This window comes from Durio zibethinus, chromosome 25 (genome assembly GCF_047325235.1).
Source record: "Durio zibethinus cultivar Kanyao isolate XHJ-2024 chromosome 25, ASM4732523v1, whole genome shotgun sequence".
Lineage (NCBI taxonomy): Eukaryota > Viridiplantae > Streptophyta > Magnoliopsida > Malvales > Malvaceae > Durio > Durio zibethinus.
Genome location: NC_143186.1, coordinates 16,778,069 through 16,791,398, shown reverse-complemented (window position 1 = coordinate 16,791,398; position 13,330 = coordinate 16,778,069). Strand labels below are relative to the sequence as shown.

The following is a 13,330-nucleotide window of genomic DNA, read 5'->3' as shown; positions in this document are numbered from 1 at the left end:
AGGCTTCAAGAATTTTTTTTATATTTAATTAATAATATATTTAAAATAAAATAAAATCAAAGTTGAAAAGTATATGATCATTAAAAGTCAAACTAAAACAATATATTGGAATAAAGAAAGTAATAAAAACTGTATTTGAAGTTAAACCGTGTTAGGGATGAATGAATTTGGATAAAAATTTTGGATTTAAGTAGTAACTTGTGCTCTCCTTTTATCTATAAAATGAAGAAAAAAAACTAATTATGTTATAAAATCTTATAATTTCTTAAAGGGTTTTATTCCAACCAAAAATTAATGATATATGTAATGCTAATTGCAATATATAACCTTTTTGCGTCACTTCATGCAATTAGGAAACTCCAAGCATTTGTCAATCTATCTCTGGCCAAGTTCTCATCTCTCTTTCTCTATCTTCATCTTTTCCACGTTTTGGCTTTGATTCTTGCATGCTTGTTGACATGTCTTTGATGAGTTAGTTTCGATTTCTTTTACATAATCATAGATTTGATATCCTCTCCAGACATTGCATTTCTTCCTTTATTTAAGGTTTAATTTAAGTGGGACTCTTTTTTTTTAATAAAATGCACCCTTTACCTTGCTTTGCTTTGCTTTGCTTTCTAACATCAAATCTATATTAATATATCGGAACTATAGTACTTGGTTTCTTTCAAATTCTGGTCAGCTTACCACATTTCTAAGTTCTTTTAAGCTGTTTATATATATTGTGTTTTTCAATCATGTCAAGACAAAGAAAAGCAGTAGTGTTAGGGTTTTTTTTTTTTTTTTTTTAATTTTGTTTTTTAGGGTGTCAAGGATGTGCTCTGAAGAAGAATTGAAAGACATGGATGGATTCAAAAAAGGGTCACGTTTCATTGAGGTCAAGTGTGGTTGCACAAGCAAGAAATATGGTGATACCATTGGGAAGCTCAGGGTTTCTTCCAATGGCCAATTTTTGATATCCTGCAAATGCACATCGACTCATGATGAAAGTAAATCATTATTTCTTTTTTTTTTTCCTAATTTATATATTAATGAATGATACAATTATTTCTTCTAATTTTGTTTGCATATGCAACTTTGTTTTTGATTCTTTGATTCCATGAACTTTAATTTCATCTCATAATTTTATTTTGTCACATGAAATTGGTTATTGGTTGAATAATACATTGGACAAGTCCTTGCATTAAACAATGCATGTATTGAATGGCTCACCTTTGAGTAGATAACTTGAGACAAAAACCAATATCTATTATAGTCATGTAAAGTTCTAACAAACAGGGATATACTGCAAAACTTTCCATCCTTTTCAATGAAATTAAATTTCTCAAAACCATAACTCTTCAATGAATTATTTGTTCAATTGTTTCATATAATTACCCTTAAAAAATTTTTAGTCTGCAACACCTACAACTCTTTTCTTTATTTTTAAATTGCAACCTCTTTATATAAAAGAAAAAAAAATCTAGGAATCTCATAATGTTTTTCTTTCTTTTATCCTAATCACTTTAGCCTGATTAGTTAGAATCTTAGAACCTGAATAGTTAAGAAAAGCTTCATGTTGTAGTTTCAGTAAGTTGTCTTTAGCTGATAATTTCGTCATTATTTATCAAGATTATCAATTTCATAGCTCTAACTATGTCAATAATTCAATTATACAAAGCTAAAATTTCTGGATTAGTTTAGTATACTCTTTGATACCGTTGTCTAAACATATTGACGGTAATTCTTGATAAGCAGAGAGATTGACTCCCTATGATTTCCAAAAGCATTATGGAAAAGAAGGAGCATGGAAATGGAAGAACCACATTTGGGTGCTCATAAATAAGAAGAAGGTTCCTTTAGGGAGAACTGCTCTCCTGAAATATTACAAACATGCATCCAATGGAACAAACGGACAAAGCACCATGCAAGCTAAACGTCTTTTTCATCGTGATGAGTTCATTACTTGTTCAAATTGTAAGATAGAACGCAGGTTTCGTCTCCGGACTGAAGAGGAATGCAGAATTTACCATGATGCTTTGAATGCAAGAAGGTGGAGGTGTGACGACTCGCCATATCACAAGTAAGTTTCAACAACAGTTATGGTTTAAAATATGAACCTCAAAAAAATCCCATCCCTAACCCCTTTTCAGATGGAAAAATTCCTAATAGCTTTGCATTTGTTGGTTCGTTTTCTTTCAGATTCACCTGCCATGATGGTGAACAGCGAGCAAGTAGTAAGAGCTGCAAAGGCTGTCCTCGATCTCCGACCTGCAAAGGTTGCACTACTTGTGTGTGTTTTGGGTGCCTAAAGTGCCGTTTTCTGGATTGCAGGTGTCGCACTTGCATTGATTTCATGAAAAATGCAGAACCTTGAGCTATAGGAACTAAACATTGATCCTTTCTGTGCTGCAATGCCCCAACTATCATTTCACTAGCAGCAAAGGAAAAAGGATCAATTAGAGTTCCCTGAAGTTCTGTTAGAATGTTTGTTGCTGGAATTTAAGAACTCTGCTGTTCCATTTCTTTTCTTTAGAATAATTCTTTGCGTAAAACTGGACTAAGGTTTTTCTTTGCCAGTGGGCAAACGCTATTGGGTGGCATCCCACCTCAGTCAAACATTTTTAGCTTCTGTTGCTAATAAAGTGGTTTTCTTTCCTGAAGCCTGTTTCTTTTGTTGCTACGAGTTTGATTTTAGGTCTTTTTCCTAGCTTTTCCTTCTTTCTCGACTCTGGCAGCATGACTGACAGTAACTGTCGGTAATTGAATCTGCGAAAATAAAAAACAGTTGCAGTGCAAGTGTATTGTGCTCACTGAATCAAAAACCAAATGCACTCATTGATTAATAGGGATTGTCAGGGCTACTTTCGCCTCTTTTCTATGACACATTATGACTGATCAAAAGACTTCTTCAGCAGTGATTTGAAGTGTTTAGGATATTATTTAACAGTTCTTTTACAACCTCTCTTTTACTGCATGATTTCTTCAATTTATCTTGTAGATTGACATAACCCAACAGGACCCCCACAATTCATGATCACGAACATAAAAATAGATGTCTTAATCGAGCAGATGAAAAGTCCAAAGAAACAGAAACGGTATGGGTGGGTGACAGCCGCTCCTGTAAACACATCACTATCGAGTTTGTCACAAAAATGAGTGCAAGAGATCAAGGTCTTCTGTCATTTGAATCATGCACAAATTTTACTATATACAACATACAAGTTACAACAGAGAACCACAAAGGCCAAAAAAAACCTAAAGTAAAAGTTTTATTATGGAGTTTGTTTATGGAAATACATTGCATGTTCGATCCCAACTGAACTTCTACAGCTACATGATGGAACAATGAACCCTCGATTAGAAACCAATTTGGCTAACAACCGATAAAATATTTTCTTCAGCTAAGAAAGAATTGAGGACTTCTTGTAAATCTGACGTAGTCATTAGTCTTGACGTCAATGAAGAACAACCTACCTGATTAGGTCATGCACCGAACCATGCACCAGAGAATACACACTATCCTTCCAGAACTCTAATGGAGCACTACCATGCATCAACAGATTTCATTCTAACAAAAAGTACGCAAAATTTTAATGCAATGACACCAATAACATGTCTAGACTGTACTTTGCTGTGGAGCAGATATACAATTCTTGCCCTACCACTTCTTGCATTAGACATGCTAGTAACCACGGAGTTGCATAAGTTTCCAAGGGCATTAGCTCCCATAATCTTTAATCCAATATTATTTACCTAATATACCAACTTACCTTCACCTTCTCTGGTCAAAAGCTGTAACTCATGTGCCTGTTCACGAGATAATGTTGTGTACAGCTGCAGTGATTGATTTGGTAGGGGGTTACAGCTTTTCTCCAACACCTTTCTCATATCATCTTTGCAATTATCAAAAGTAATTCTCAAGAGCCCCAATGATCAAGGGTCTTCTGTTAACGGATTGAATACAAATGAAAACTTCACAAATACTAGATCAGGCCTCTTGAACAGATCCACCAATAGATCGCTGCTTGGTCCAACAATCCGCTTTATAGACCTATGATAATTTTGGCTACCTCTTGCGGCACGGAGAATACATGAAACTTCCTTTAACCCACTCAAATAGGGACCATGCATGGTGGCTGGATATTGCCTAGTTGTGGCTTCTCCAGCAAAGAACAACCTGGTCCCAACGCTTTCAGAAAGTACATCATAATCACCACCAGATGACTGTACACTAACATGAGAGTATGAACCATATGGAAGGAGATCATTTCCCCATCTAGTACAAATTGTTTGTATAGGGTCAGGCACATCTACACCTTTTGGACCATATATACCTGTAAGGAAAATCAATAGATTATAAAGCTGCTTTCCAAATGAAGAGACAGAAAATACTAGGGGCAGCACAAGCACAATAAGAGTAAGAAACTATATAATCTGTTGACATTTGTCACAAGTTCTTAGAAAACTATACAGAACCTTTAAGCTTGCTTAGAACACGATGGAGCAAGAGAGTAGGATCTGTGCGTTCAAACATTTGCGCAGCTTCACCAGCCACCAGTACAATCAACACTGGACCCCCAGAAACAGTATGGTAACTGTAGAACAAAAAGAACTCCCCACGATTATCGCTGCTATCATTGAGACATCCAAATGTGTCTAGGTCTTCTCCCCAAAAAACATGAGGGAAAATCATAGCAGCTTTATTCAGGAGCCCAAACCCAATCTGTCAATTGCTGCTAGCTTTCTCTGAGGTAACTCAGGTTCAAATCTAATGGCCCTTCTCTTCAAGACTCCAAGAGGCACAGTGCAGAGAACCATATCTGCTTGGAAAGCTTGATCACCAGCAACAACCTCAACCCCTTCATTCCCATATCTAATAGCATCAACTGTTTTCCTGTAGATTATGGGAATTCCATCACACAATGCTTCTATCAATCTCCAATTTCCTCCAGCAAGAAAAAAATGGTCTCCACCCATCTCATAAGGATCATCCTGATCCCAGTAGGCAGCTGACAAGTCAGAAAGACATCCCACATTTGCATATTCCAAATTAGCAAGATGCCATTCCAGAAGTTGCCTCTCCTCTGTATTTTAGCCAAGGCATACAACTGCCAGAGCTTTTCCAGAACTGATTCCAGAGAAATATGGTTTGCAAGTCCACCCATTGTTTTTCTCATTTCCATGACTTTGCCAAGCAACTTGTTAAAGATCATTTCAATCCTGGAATCGGTTTCCTTATTGACGGGTGCCCCATCAGGTTTATATATAAAAGACAATTATCTCGGACCTTATGAAGTGGAATAGAAAGTTGCCTAGCCAGAACTCCAAGAGGATTGGCATGGATACCAGTGATTACATTGCCACCAAGATCCACAGCAGCAAGTTTATCCTTCTTACCCATCTATTGAGTATAAACTCTTCCCCCAGGTCGATTCCTCCCTTTTATGACAACTACCTTGGAACCAAATGATAAAAGTTGCCTTGCTGCTGCCAAGCCAGCAAGTCCAGCTCCAACTATTATCACAAACCCTCAGTTCTGTCCTCTGAGATGCAAGAGGAAAATGATGGCGAAACTCCAAATTTAATAAACCCATTGTACAGAAGAAAATCATAAGCCGTGGACATCAAATGTTCATATTCATTACTCACAGTTTCTTTTATCTGTCCCTTAGATAACCACATCCGTACATTACTCCTCCACCGACCAAGAATATGATTCCTAACAACAATATAATCATTCTGCTCTTTTCCACCTAATTCTCTTACCACCCCTGCTCTAATTTCATCCTCAATCAGTGCATCAATAGGGAACCCCAAAGACAATGCTATCATAGCCTCAGTTTCAGTTTCTTTCTCCAACTCCTCCTTTATTCTATTTTTTTTTTCCTAAATGAACCACGTAAATGCTTCTCTATAAACTCATCCATCAAATTCTCATCATAATACTTCAAACCGTCTTTCTTCCTCAATGAACTCTTCGACACCAACCCTTCTGTACCCGGGGTCTCCATATCACTTTCTCCAACAAAATCAACTTCTCAAAGTCCTTCAAAAACCATGAAAACTACTTATCCCACCAAAACCACAAAACTAACTTTCAAGTCATACAAAATCTAATAACTAAATGAATTTCTCATCTCAAACAAACTAAAAACTATATGGATTCTTTGGTCTTTTCACAAATCTATAAAAACAAATCCAGAACCTACCTTTACTTTTCCAAATTCTCTATCTTTTTTCACTAAATTGAAATTACTAAATTATTCAAAAGCAAAATTCACAAAGATTCAACTGAAACAACAATAACCCATTTCTTTTCTCATCATGTACAATAAAAAGAATGCAACAATTATCACAAAAAGATTAAACAAAAACTGCATTGAAATTAGAGCTTCAACACTGAATTTTGTGCATCAAACTTTATGCTAAAAAATGGAATAAAAAAGGGAAAGCCAGAGATATTTGAGGAGGTGAGGGAAGAGTGGGTGACTCACGTTTATTGGGGGCCGAGTTAACTCGTGAAATTGGGGAATCCAGGTGCTTAGTGGAACTTTAATCAGGGTTTTTCTTCAGGTGAAGAGCTCCAAAATTTTAGAAAATTGGATTGGAGGGAATTGGGAACAAAAGTTGTGTTGGCCCTGATAGGCATAAATTATTACATCGGGTCGTAAATGGCCCCATATGAAAATCCGATTGAAAGTTGAAATACAAAGCCCAATTTTTAATATTTTGCACAATAATTAAATTTGAAACCCCTTCTTTTTCTTTTTAATTTTTTTTTAAATTTAATTATTTAAATGATCATAATATATTTAGAATGTAAATGAAAATTTAAAAAAGAAAAAACTTTTAGACAAACTATGCATACATAATCTTAATTAACTTAAAACTTTTAGACAAACTATGCATACATAATCTTAATTAACTTACTTTTGAAAAAAAAATTATTGTCTTATTGAATCAACTTGAATTTGATAAAGAGAAATAATAAAATTATTTCAAGCCCTTAATGTCTAAGTGCGTGCCAACCAATAGATGCTAGATTTTTGTAATATTATAAAGTGCTGTTTATTTAATTTTATATTACTTTTATAAAATTGTAACATAAAATCATACTATTTAAATAAAACTTAAATAAAATGCTTCGTCTATAAGATTTTGATTTGATTCTCGCTACTCTACAAGGTTTCGGCCCTCAATGGTAGGCTGTTCCCTTCAAACTGCTTCCTTCATCGTCAATGACAACCTGACTCAATTCTCATGTATATAAAGAAATCAAAGACTACATTATTTCAGTAAAAAAAAAATTACAAGTGTAATCCATTTCAGTGAAAAAAAAAAAAAAGATTGACATGAACAGAATTTATAATATTTGTAAAAGTCATGAAAGTAGGTAAAGAATTGGAGAAATAGAAGAAATATATGAAGAACAATTTGAGCTTGCACCATCAGCTGTCACACTTGAATCTTTTAGGTGGTTGTTCCTCATTTTGATCGGATTCGGATCTAAAACTTTTCATTCTTTGAGCCTCATCCTTTGCAGATAATAGATGAACCCCGCACTTTTTCACCTCGCAAGAAGCGCATTGTAACCAATCCCTCTTATAAACAACAGGGTAGAATTTAAATGAGGCCTCATTGTAAATGCACTTGCCTGAAGCCTGACCTTCAACATGCCATGTAACATCTTCATCATCATCGTAAAAATCAGTCCGATACAAGAGGAACAAGTGATTTGACCCAAGCAATCGGGGTCCATGAAGACCTCTATTCCAAATGTAGAAAGTGCAATTAAGGTCATGGCTGTCACCCTCACAGGATTTTAGATGCCATTCACATCGAATGCCAAATTCCATGTCATCAGAATAGTCTTGAAATGAAACAACAATGGAAACAATGAAACCTGGAAAGTTTGTCCTGCTATTTGACAACTGATCTGAAGGCAACTGGATGGTTATCGAAGATCCTAAGCTTTTATAATCAAACCATTCAGGAATTTCACTTCCAGGGACGCATGTAATAAATTGAGTTCGTTGAGGGGAAGCCTATTCCAATAGAATTATTAGAATCATGATTATCAATTAGCATTATGATATAGAAGAATAAGATGATGATGAAAATGACGACAACGATGAAGAAGAAGAAGAACCTGACCTGATGATATTTTTTCAATGCAGTTAGTATATGCCGAAATACCACGGGCAACTTTGGTGTTTCTAGATTGCTGATAGCTTGATGATCCAGTTGGAAGCAATTGCTAAATAGCCACACCAAGAATTTCATTCCACGTGGTTTATCCTTAGAAATCAATGCTTGCGCAAAAAGCGTTTTAATGCTTGGGACTTCCTCTAGTGAAGTGCAGCTATGTGCATCCAAATCACTTAGGCTTGCTGGAAGCTCTGGTAATAATGTAAGTCTCTTGCATTTCCTCAAGATTAACCTTTGCAACCTAGGAAGTTGTTTGATGCTTGTTGGCAAGTTCTCAAAATTGTTTCCACTCAAATCTAATCTCTCCAATGAGGATAACCAGTGGAGATCCTTTCGCATCTCTAGTCTGCTTGTTACAGAAGTTCCACTTGCATAAAACAAGTTATCTGGCCATTTAGAAAGATTTGTACAACCATAAAGATAAAGATACCGAAGAGCTTTCAGCTTATAAAAGCTATCAGGAAGCCAACCAAGGTTTTCACAGTTGTTCAATCTCAATTCATAAAGTCCAATAAGATTCTCAATTGAGGATGGTAACTCCTTCAAAGCCGTTTCGCTTAAATCAAGATTTCTCAACCTTTCCATGGTGTCCAAGATTTCTGGGAAAATCTCCAATCTTGAGCAACCTCCAAGAATGAAAGTCTTGAGATATTTCAATTTATGAATACTTGTGGAGACACTTTTAAGCCTCCTGCAACCCGTCAGGTTCAATATGAACAGTTTAGAGAGACATTCGATTGACGAGGGAACTTCTTCTATTGCAGTTCCTTGTAAATTCAACTCTGTTATATTTCCTGAAATCTGAGGGAATGTGGTGATATTTGGGCAGTCACAAAGGGAGAGGGTTTCAATGGATCTTAGATTACGCATTGCAGCTGGAAGATTCCTCAGCCTTGGACAGTCTTCCACAGACAATAAAATGAGTTGGCAAAGCGACTCAACTGATGAGGTCACTTCTTCAATTGCAGTTCCTTCTAAATGCAGCTCTCTTACATTTGATGAAATCTCTGGGAAGCTATGGAGATTTGAGCAGTCACTGAGAATAAGTTTGGTAAGGGATCTGACTTTATACAAGCTAGGCAGAAACCGAAGATTTTTGCACAATCTCAGATTCAAATGAGTTAGCTTCTCAAGATATTGAACTGATGACGGAAGCTCAAGCAAGTTTATACAGTTTACAAGGTGAATACTCTCAAGATTTGTGGCTCTTGAAAGGTCTGGGATTTTCATTAGGTTCTCGGAATGATTGAGACTGATCACTTTCAAATTTACAAGATCCTGCATGAATGACAACATAGTTAAATTTGTATACGTTAAAGAACTATAGTACCGCAGATGGTGACCAAAATTCAAACCAATTTTTGCCAAGGGATTTTCATTAGGCAATTACATGAACACCACGGAGAGAAAGTGGCATAGATGGATATAAAATTTTACCTGTTTTCCCTCCCAGAGGTGTTCGACAAGGCTAAAACTCATATCAAGTTCAACTAGGTTCCTTGGGTAAAACTTGGTAGGTAAAGTTTTCAAAGGGTATCCCTCCCAACAAAGATACCTTAGCTCATCAGGAAGTGACAGAAGCCCTTGAGGAAGGAAAACTTTGGATTTCTTTTGAAAGCTTCCACAGCTGTAAGAAAGATAGAATTTGAGGAATTTAAGTTTACGCATCTCCACAAAGGCCTCTGGTTTTAGTTCCAAATCTGGAATTCTAGACATGTCAAGTTGTATGCCTTTAAGTGTTTTAGTGCCCTAAAAACCAAGAGCAGTATGTTAGAATGAGTAGTCAAGATATATGCAAAATAAGTGCTACTCAAGAAGTGACAGGGAAGAAAATGAACAAGGCCCTTACAGCATTTTCTATTAGTACATCATAGATGTCCTCAGGAATCCACAGCCTACTGCGTCTTTCGGGCTCCGAAGGTGATTCTTTGCAAACAACGTCCCAACCCATTTCTTGCAACAAATCATGCATTTCTATGGCCTTATTTTGTGAAACAGTTATAAGAGACTTATCAATGAGGTTACTGATTCCTGAATGTGCAGAGATATAACAAGCATCCGTAACTCTTGTAACATGGTCTTTATTCTCCCCTTTAAAGAAACAAGCCATGTCAAGAAATATGTCTTTCTCTTCAGAATCTAGTGCATCATAACTGCTTCTCAATAATTTCTGAATATCTGGATTAGGAACTTGTTTTAGTTTCTTCACTGCACCTTCAATGTCGCGTTCGTTCTTGCGATAAAGAGAAGAACCGATAACTTTAATAGCTAAGGGGTTTCCATTTGCAAAATCCAACACCATCTTTGATAGCTGCAACTGATATTTTGTGGGATGATTCCTCTTGAAGGCACGCTGACAAAAGAGCTGAACAGATTCCTCTTCATTCAATTCCTCCACCTCATATATGAGGTCAATGTCATTCTGGATAAGTACTTGTTTATCTCTAGTCGTTATGATAATTCGACTTCCAGGGCCAAGCTGATCAATTCCTCCAAACAAAAATTCAAGTTGCCTTGAATTACTCACATCATCACAAACTACTAGAACCATCTTGCGGCTAACCCTGTTCCTGAGAAATCCTGCTCCAATTGTGGGAGTGGATATATGTAAATTTCCATCCTCCATTATAGTGGAAAGAAATCCATGCCTCAATTGAAATAATGTTCCACGTTCCTCTGATTCTCTGACGTTTGCAAGGAAGTAGGAGCTTTGGAAACCGCTTGAAACTTGGTTAAAAACAGCTTCAGCAAGTGTAGTTTTGCCTATACCACCCATACCCCAAATACCTATCTTTCGGAAATCTGGAAATCCCATGCAAAATAATGATAGAACTTTCTCCATGCGTCTCTCTATTCCAACTAGACCCTCAAAACAACTTGAGGTTCCATGATTTAGTTTCTTCAAAATATCTTTGACAATTTCATCAATCAGTATTGATTCAGGCCTATCAAATGGAGAAACAAATTATTTGGGGAATCAAAAGGGAGAAATAAAAGAAAAACATAAATAAATCAAATATATTGATAGAATTTACTATATTTTCAAAACTAAAAAAAAAAAAAAAAAAAAAAACTGAAATGTAAAGAAAAGAAGTTGCAATTACCGAGTGACTTGTGAATCCCAACCGGATAAATTGGCAGCTTCTGTCAAAGCAGTCCTCCACGTTTTCACCTTTTCAATATTATGCTTGAAATCTTGTTCAAGCTTAGCAAATGCATCTGCAAAACTCCCTGTTTGTTTCCGTACTTCTGAAGGATCTATATAGTAGAAAACAGGGACAACAAAGTAGTTTCTATTCGTTTTCTTGCAGTCCATGATCTTCACCAGCTCATCCAAGCACCACTTGGAAGAAGCGTAGCGTCTTGAGAAAACAATTACTGAAATTTTGGATTCTTCAATGGCTGTCAAGAGTGCTGGAGAAATTTCATCTCCTCTTCGAAGCTCATCGTCTATAAAAGTTCGGATATTCTTTTGGCACAAATCTTTATAGAGATGACTTATGAAACCATTCCGAGTGTCCTCGCCTCTGAAGCTAAGAAAAACATCGTGCTTCATTGCTATGATCAAAGAAGAAGTGGTAGAAAACATATTGATGAGATTATTCTTTTTTTTTTTTTTTGGTAAAAAAATTTCGAAGACAGATAGACTGTTTCAATCCCAGGCTAGAATGCTGATACACACTTTTCTCACTTGCTTTGCTATGAGCTCAAACCCGAAATTTCTTATTGTGGAAGCGAACAACTTGAAATTTCTTATTGTTCAAGCATCATAATGGGTGAATGCAGTGCTTTTATCATATGGCCTTTGTCATCTCGTGTAAACATAATTATTATGTGCTCAAAAAGAATGTAAGACACAAAAAAACAAAATCAGATCCTTAATATCATCTTAAACATTTAATTTAAAATTGAAAAATAAAAAGTGATAAAATTTAACTTAAATATAAAATCATAAACAACACAAGACTTATCAAACGAGGATAATACCACTTAACCTTCTTATTAATTATTTAGGAGATTTTTCAAATTTATGTAAATCATTTTTATGTCAATTAGGCTAACATTTAGTTTTTTTCTTACAAAGTAATTAACCACAGCCGCGCAATGTACAGCAAATGCGATAGCATTCATTATAGCTTTCATACTAGTGTTCAGTGTGGGGAACATGAAAATGAAGCCGATTCTAAGGACCAACAAAAAACAAAACATCACTTTCCAGGCAGTGGAATTAGATGCTCTTTATTGGAACACAAAAAGCAAACGCGTTAAGTCGTTAGTCTTCGCAGCATTCACTGGTCCACATGCTAGTCATCACATTTTATGGAACTGTAATGTACTGGTGTATCGGATCGTGTCGGCTTATTTTGCATTTTTTTAAAAATATTTTTTTTTGTAAGTAGTGTTGGAATATTTTTGCAAATTTTACCTTCTAGTCATCTCATTTTTTTTAAGTTTATACGAGATTAAATATTTTTATTTTATTTATCTTTTTTATTTTTAAAATTTATTTAAATCAATTATTAAAAAAAATATAATTTTTTTTAATGTTACATTATATAAATTGATCTTTCTTTATATATGTATCTAAAATTTTTTCAATTTTACGCATATTTTTAATCCTTGTTTTTAATAAATCTAAAAGATAAAAAAAATATATATATATATATGGTGATATTGTGATTCACGATTTTGCTATGATATCATAACATATCATTGTGACATCACGTTGGAACGTTACATAAATAATATCAAAGAAAGAGATATAGCATCAATAAATTTTTTTTATATGAAAAAATTGGTCCTAAAAAATAATGCACTTATCTATCAGTGCCATGAAAATTTCAAGAGGTTTTTTTTTACCAAGCTTTAATTTATGCCACAACATACACTTGAATTGGCCTATAAATAGCCATCGGGAGAGGGGATGCTTAAACCAAACTACCTACAAATATCCAAAATGAAAGCATTATTTCTCATAGTATGCTTTCTCCTTGCTTCCACTCTGTTTTATTCCCACTTCAACTATGGCTCTGGAGCTGATCGGTAAGATCAGCAAACACTTTCATAGTATTTCCATTTTTTTTAGATAAGCTACATAATATACATGCATAGATATATACTTTAATCTCAACATATTCAA

The 13,330-nt window shown here is 35.2% G+C and overlaps 2 protein-coding genes and 1 pseudogene across 3 annotated transcripts; 1 reads left to right on the top strand and 2 right to left on the bottom strand.

Moving 5' to 3' along the window:
* Positions 1–799: 799 nt before the first annotated feature.
* LOC111276175 (protein ULTRAPETALA 1-like) lies at positions 800–3,051 on the top strand. The gene is made up of 3 exons (XM_022861970.2): positions 800–989; positions 1,738–2,062; positions 2,182–3,051. The coding sequence occupies exons 1-3, from the start codon at positions 815–817 to the stop codon at positions 2,354–2,356; spliced, it is 675 nt and encodes a 224-aa protein (XP_022717705.1). The 5' UTR covers positions 800–814; the 3' UTR covers positions 2,357–3,051.
* Positions 3,052–3,224: 173 nt separating this feature from the next.
* Positions 3,225–6,469, bottom strand: LOC111275791 (lysine-specific histone demethylase 1 homolog 2-like; annotated as a pseudogene). Its single transcript, XR_016333522.1, has 2 exons — positions 4,459–6,469; positions 3,225–4,316 (listed from the first exon to the last, which is right to left on the bottom strand). The product of XR_016333522.1 is annotated as a lysine-specific histone demethylase 1 homolog 2-like (transcript).
* A 620-nt stretch (positions 6,470–7,089) lies between these two features.
* On the bottom strand, positions 7,090–12,154 carry LOC111275792 (disease resistance-like protein DSC1). Its single transcript, XM_022861301.2, has 5 exons — positions 11,295–12,154; positions 10,040–11,135; positions 9,628–9,939; positions 8,137–9,468; positions 7,090–8,027 (listed from the first exon to the last, which is right to left on the bottom strand). The coding sequence occupies exons 1-5, from the start codon at positions 11,777–11,779 to the stop codon at positions 7,431–7,433; spliced, it is 3,822 nt and encodes a 1,273-aa protein (XP_022717036.2). The 5' UTR covers positions 11,780–12,154; the 3' UTR covers positions 7,090–7,430.
* Between the last annotated feature and the right edge of the window lie 1,176 nt (positions 12,155–13,330).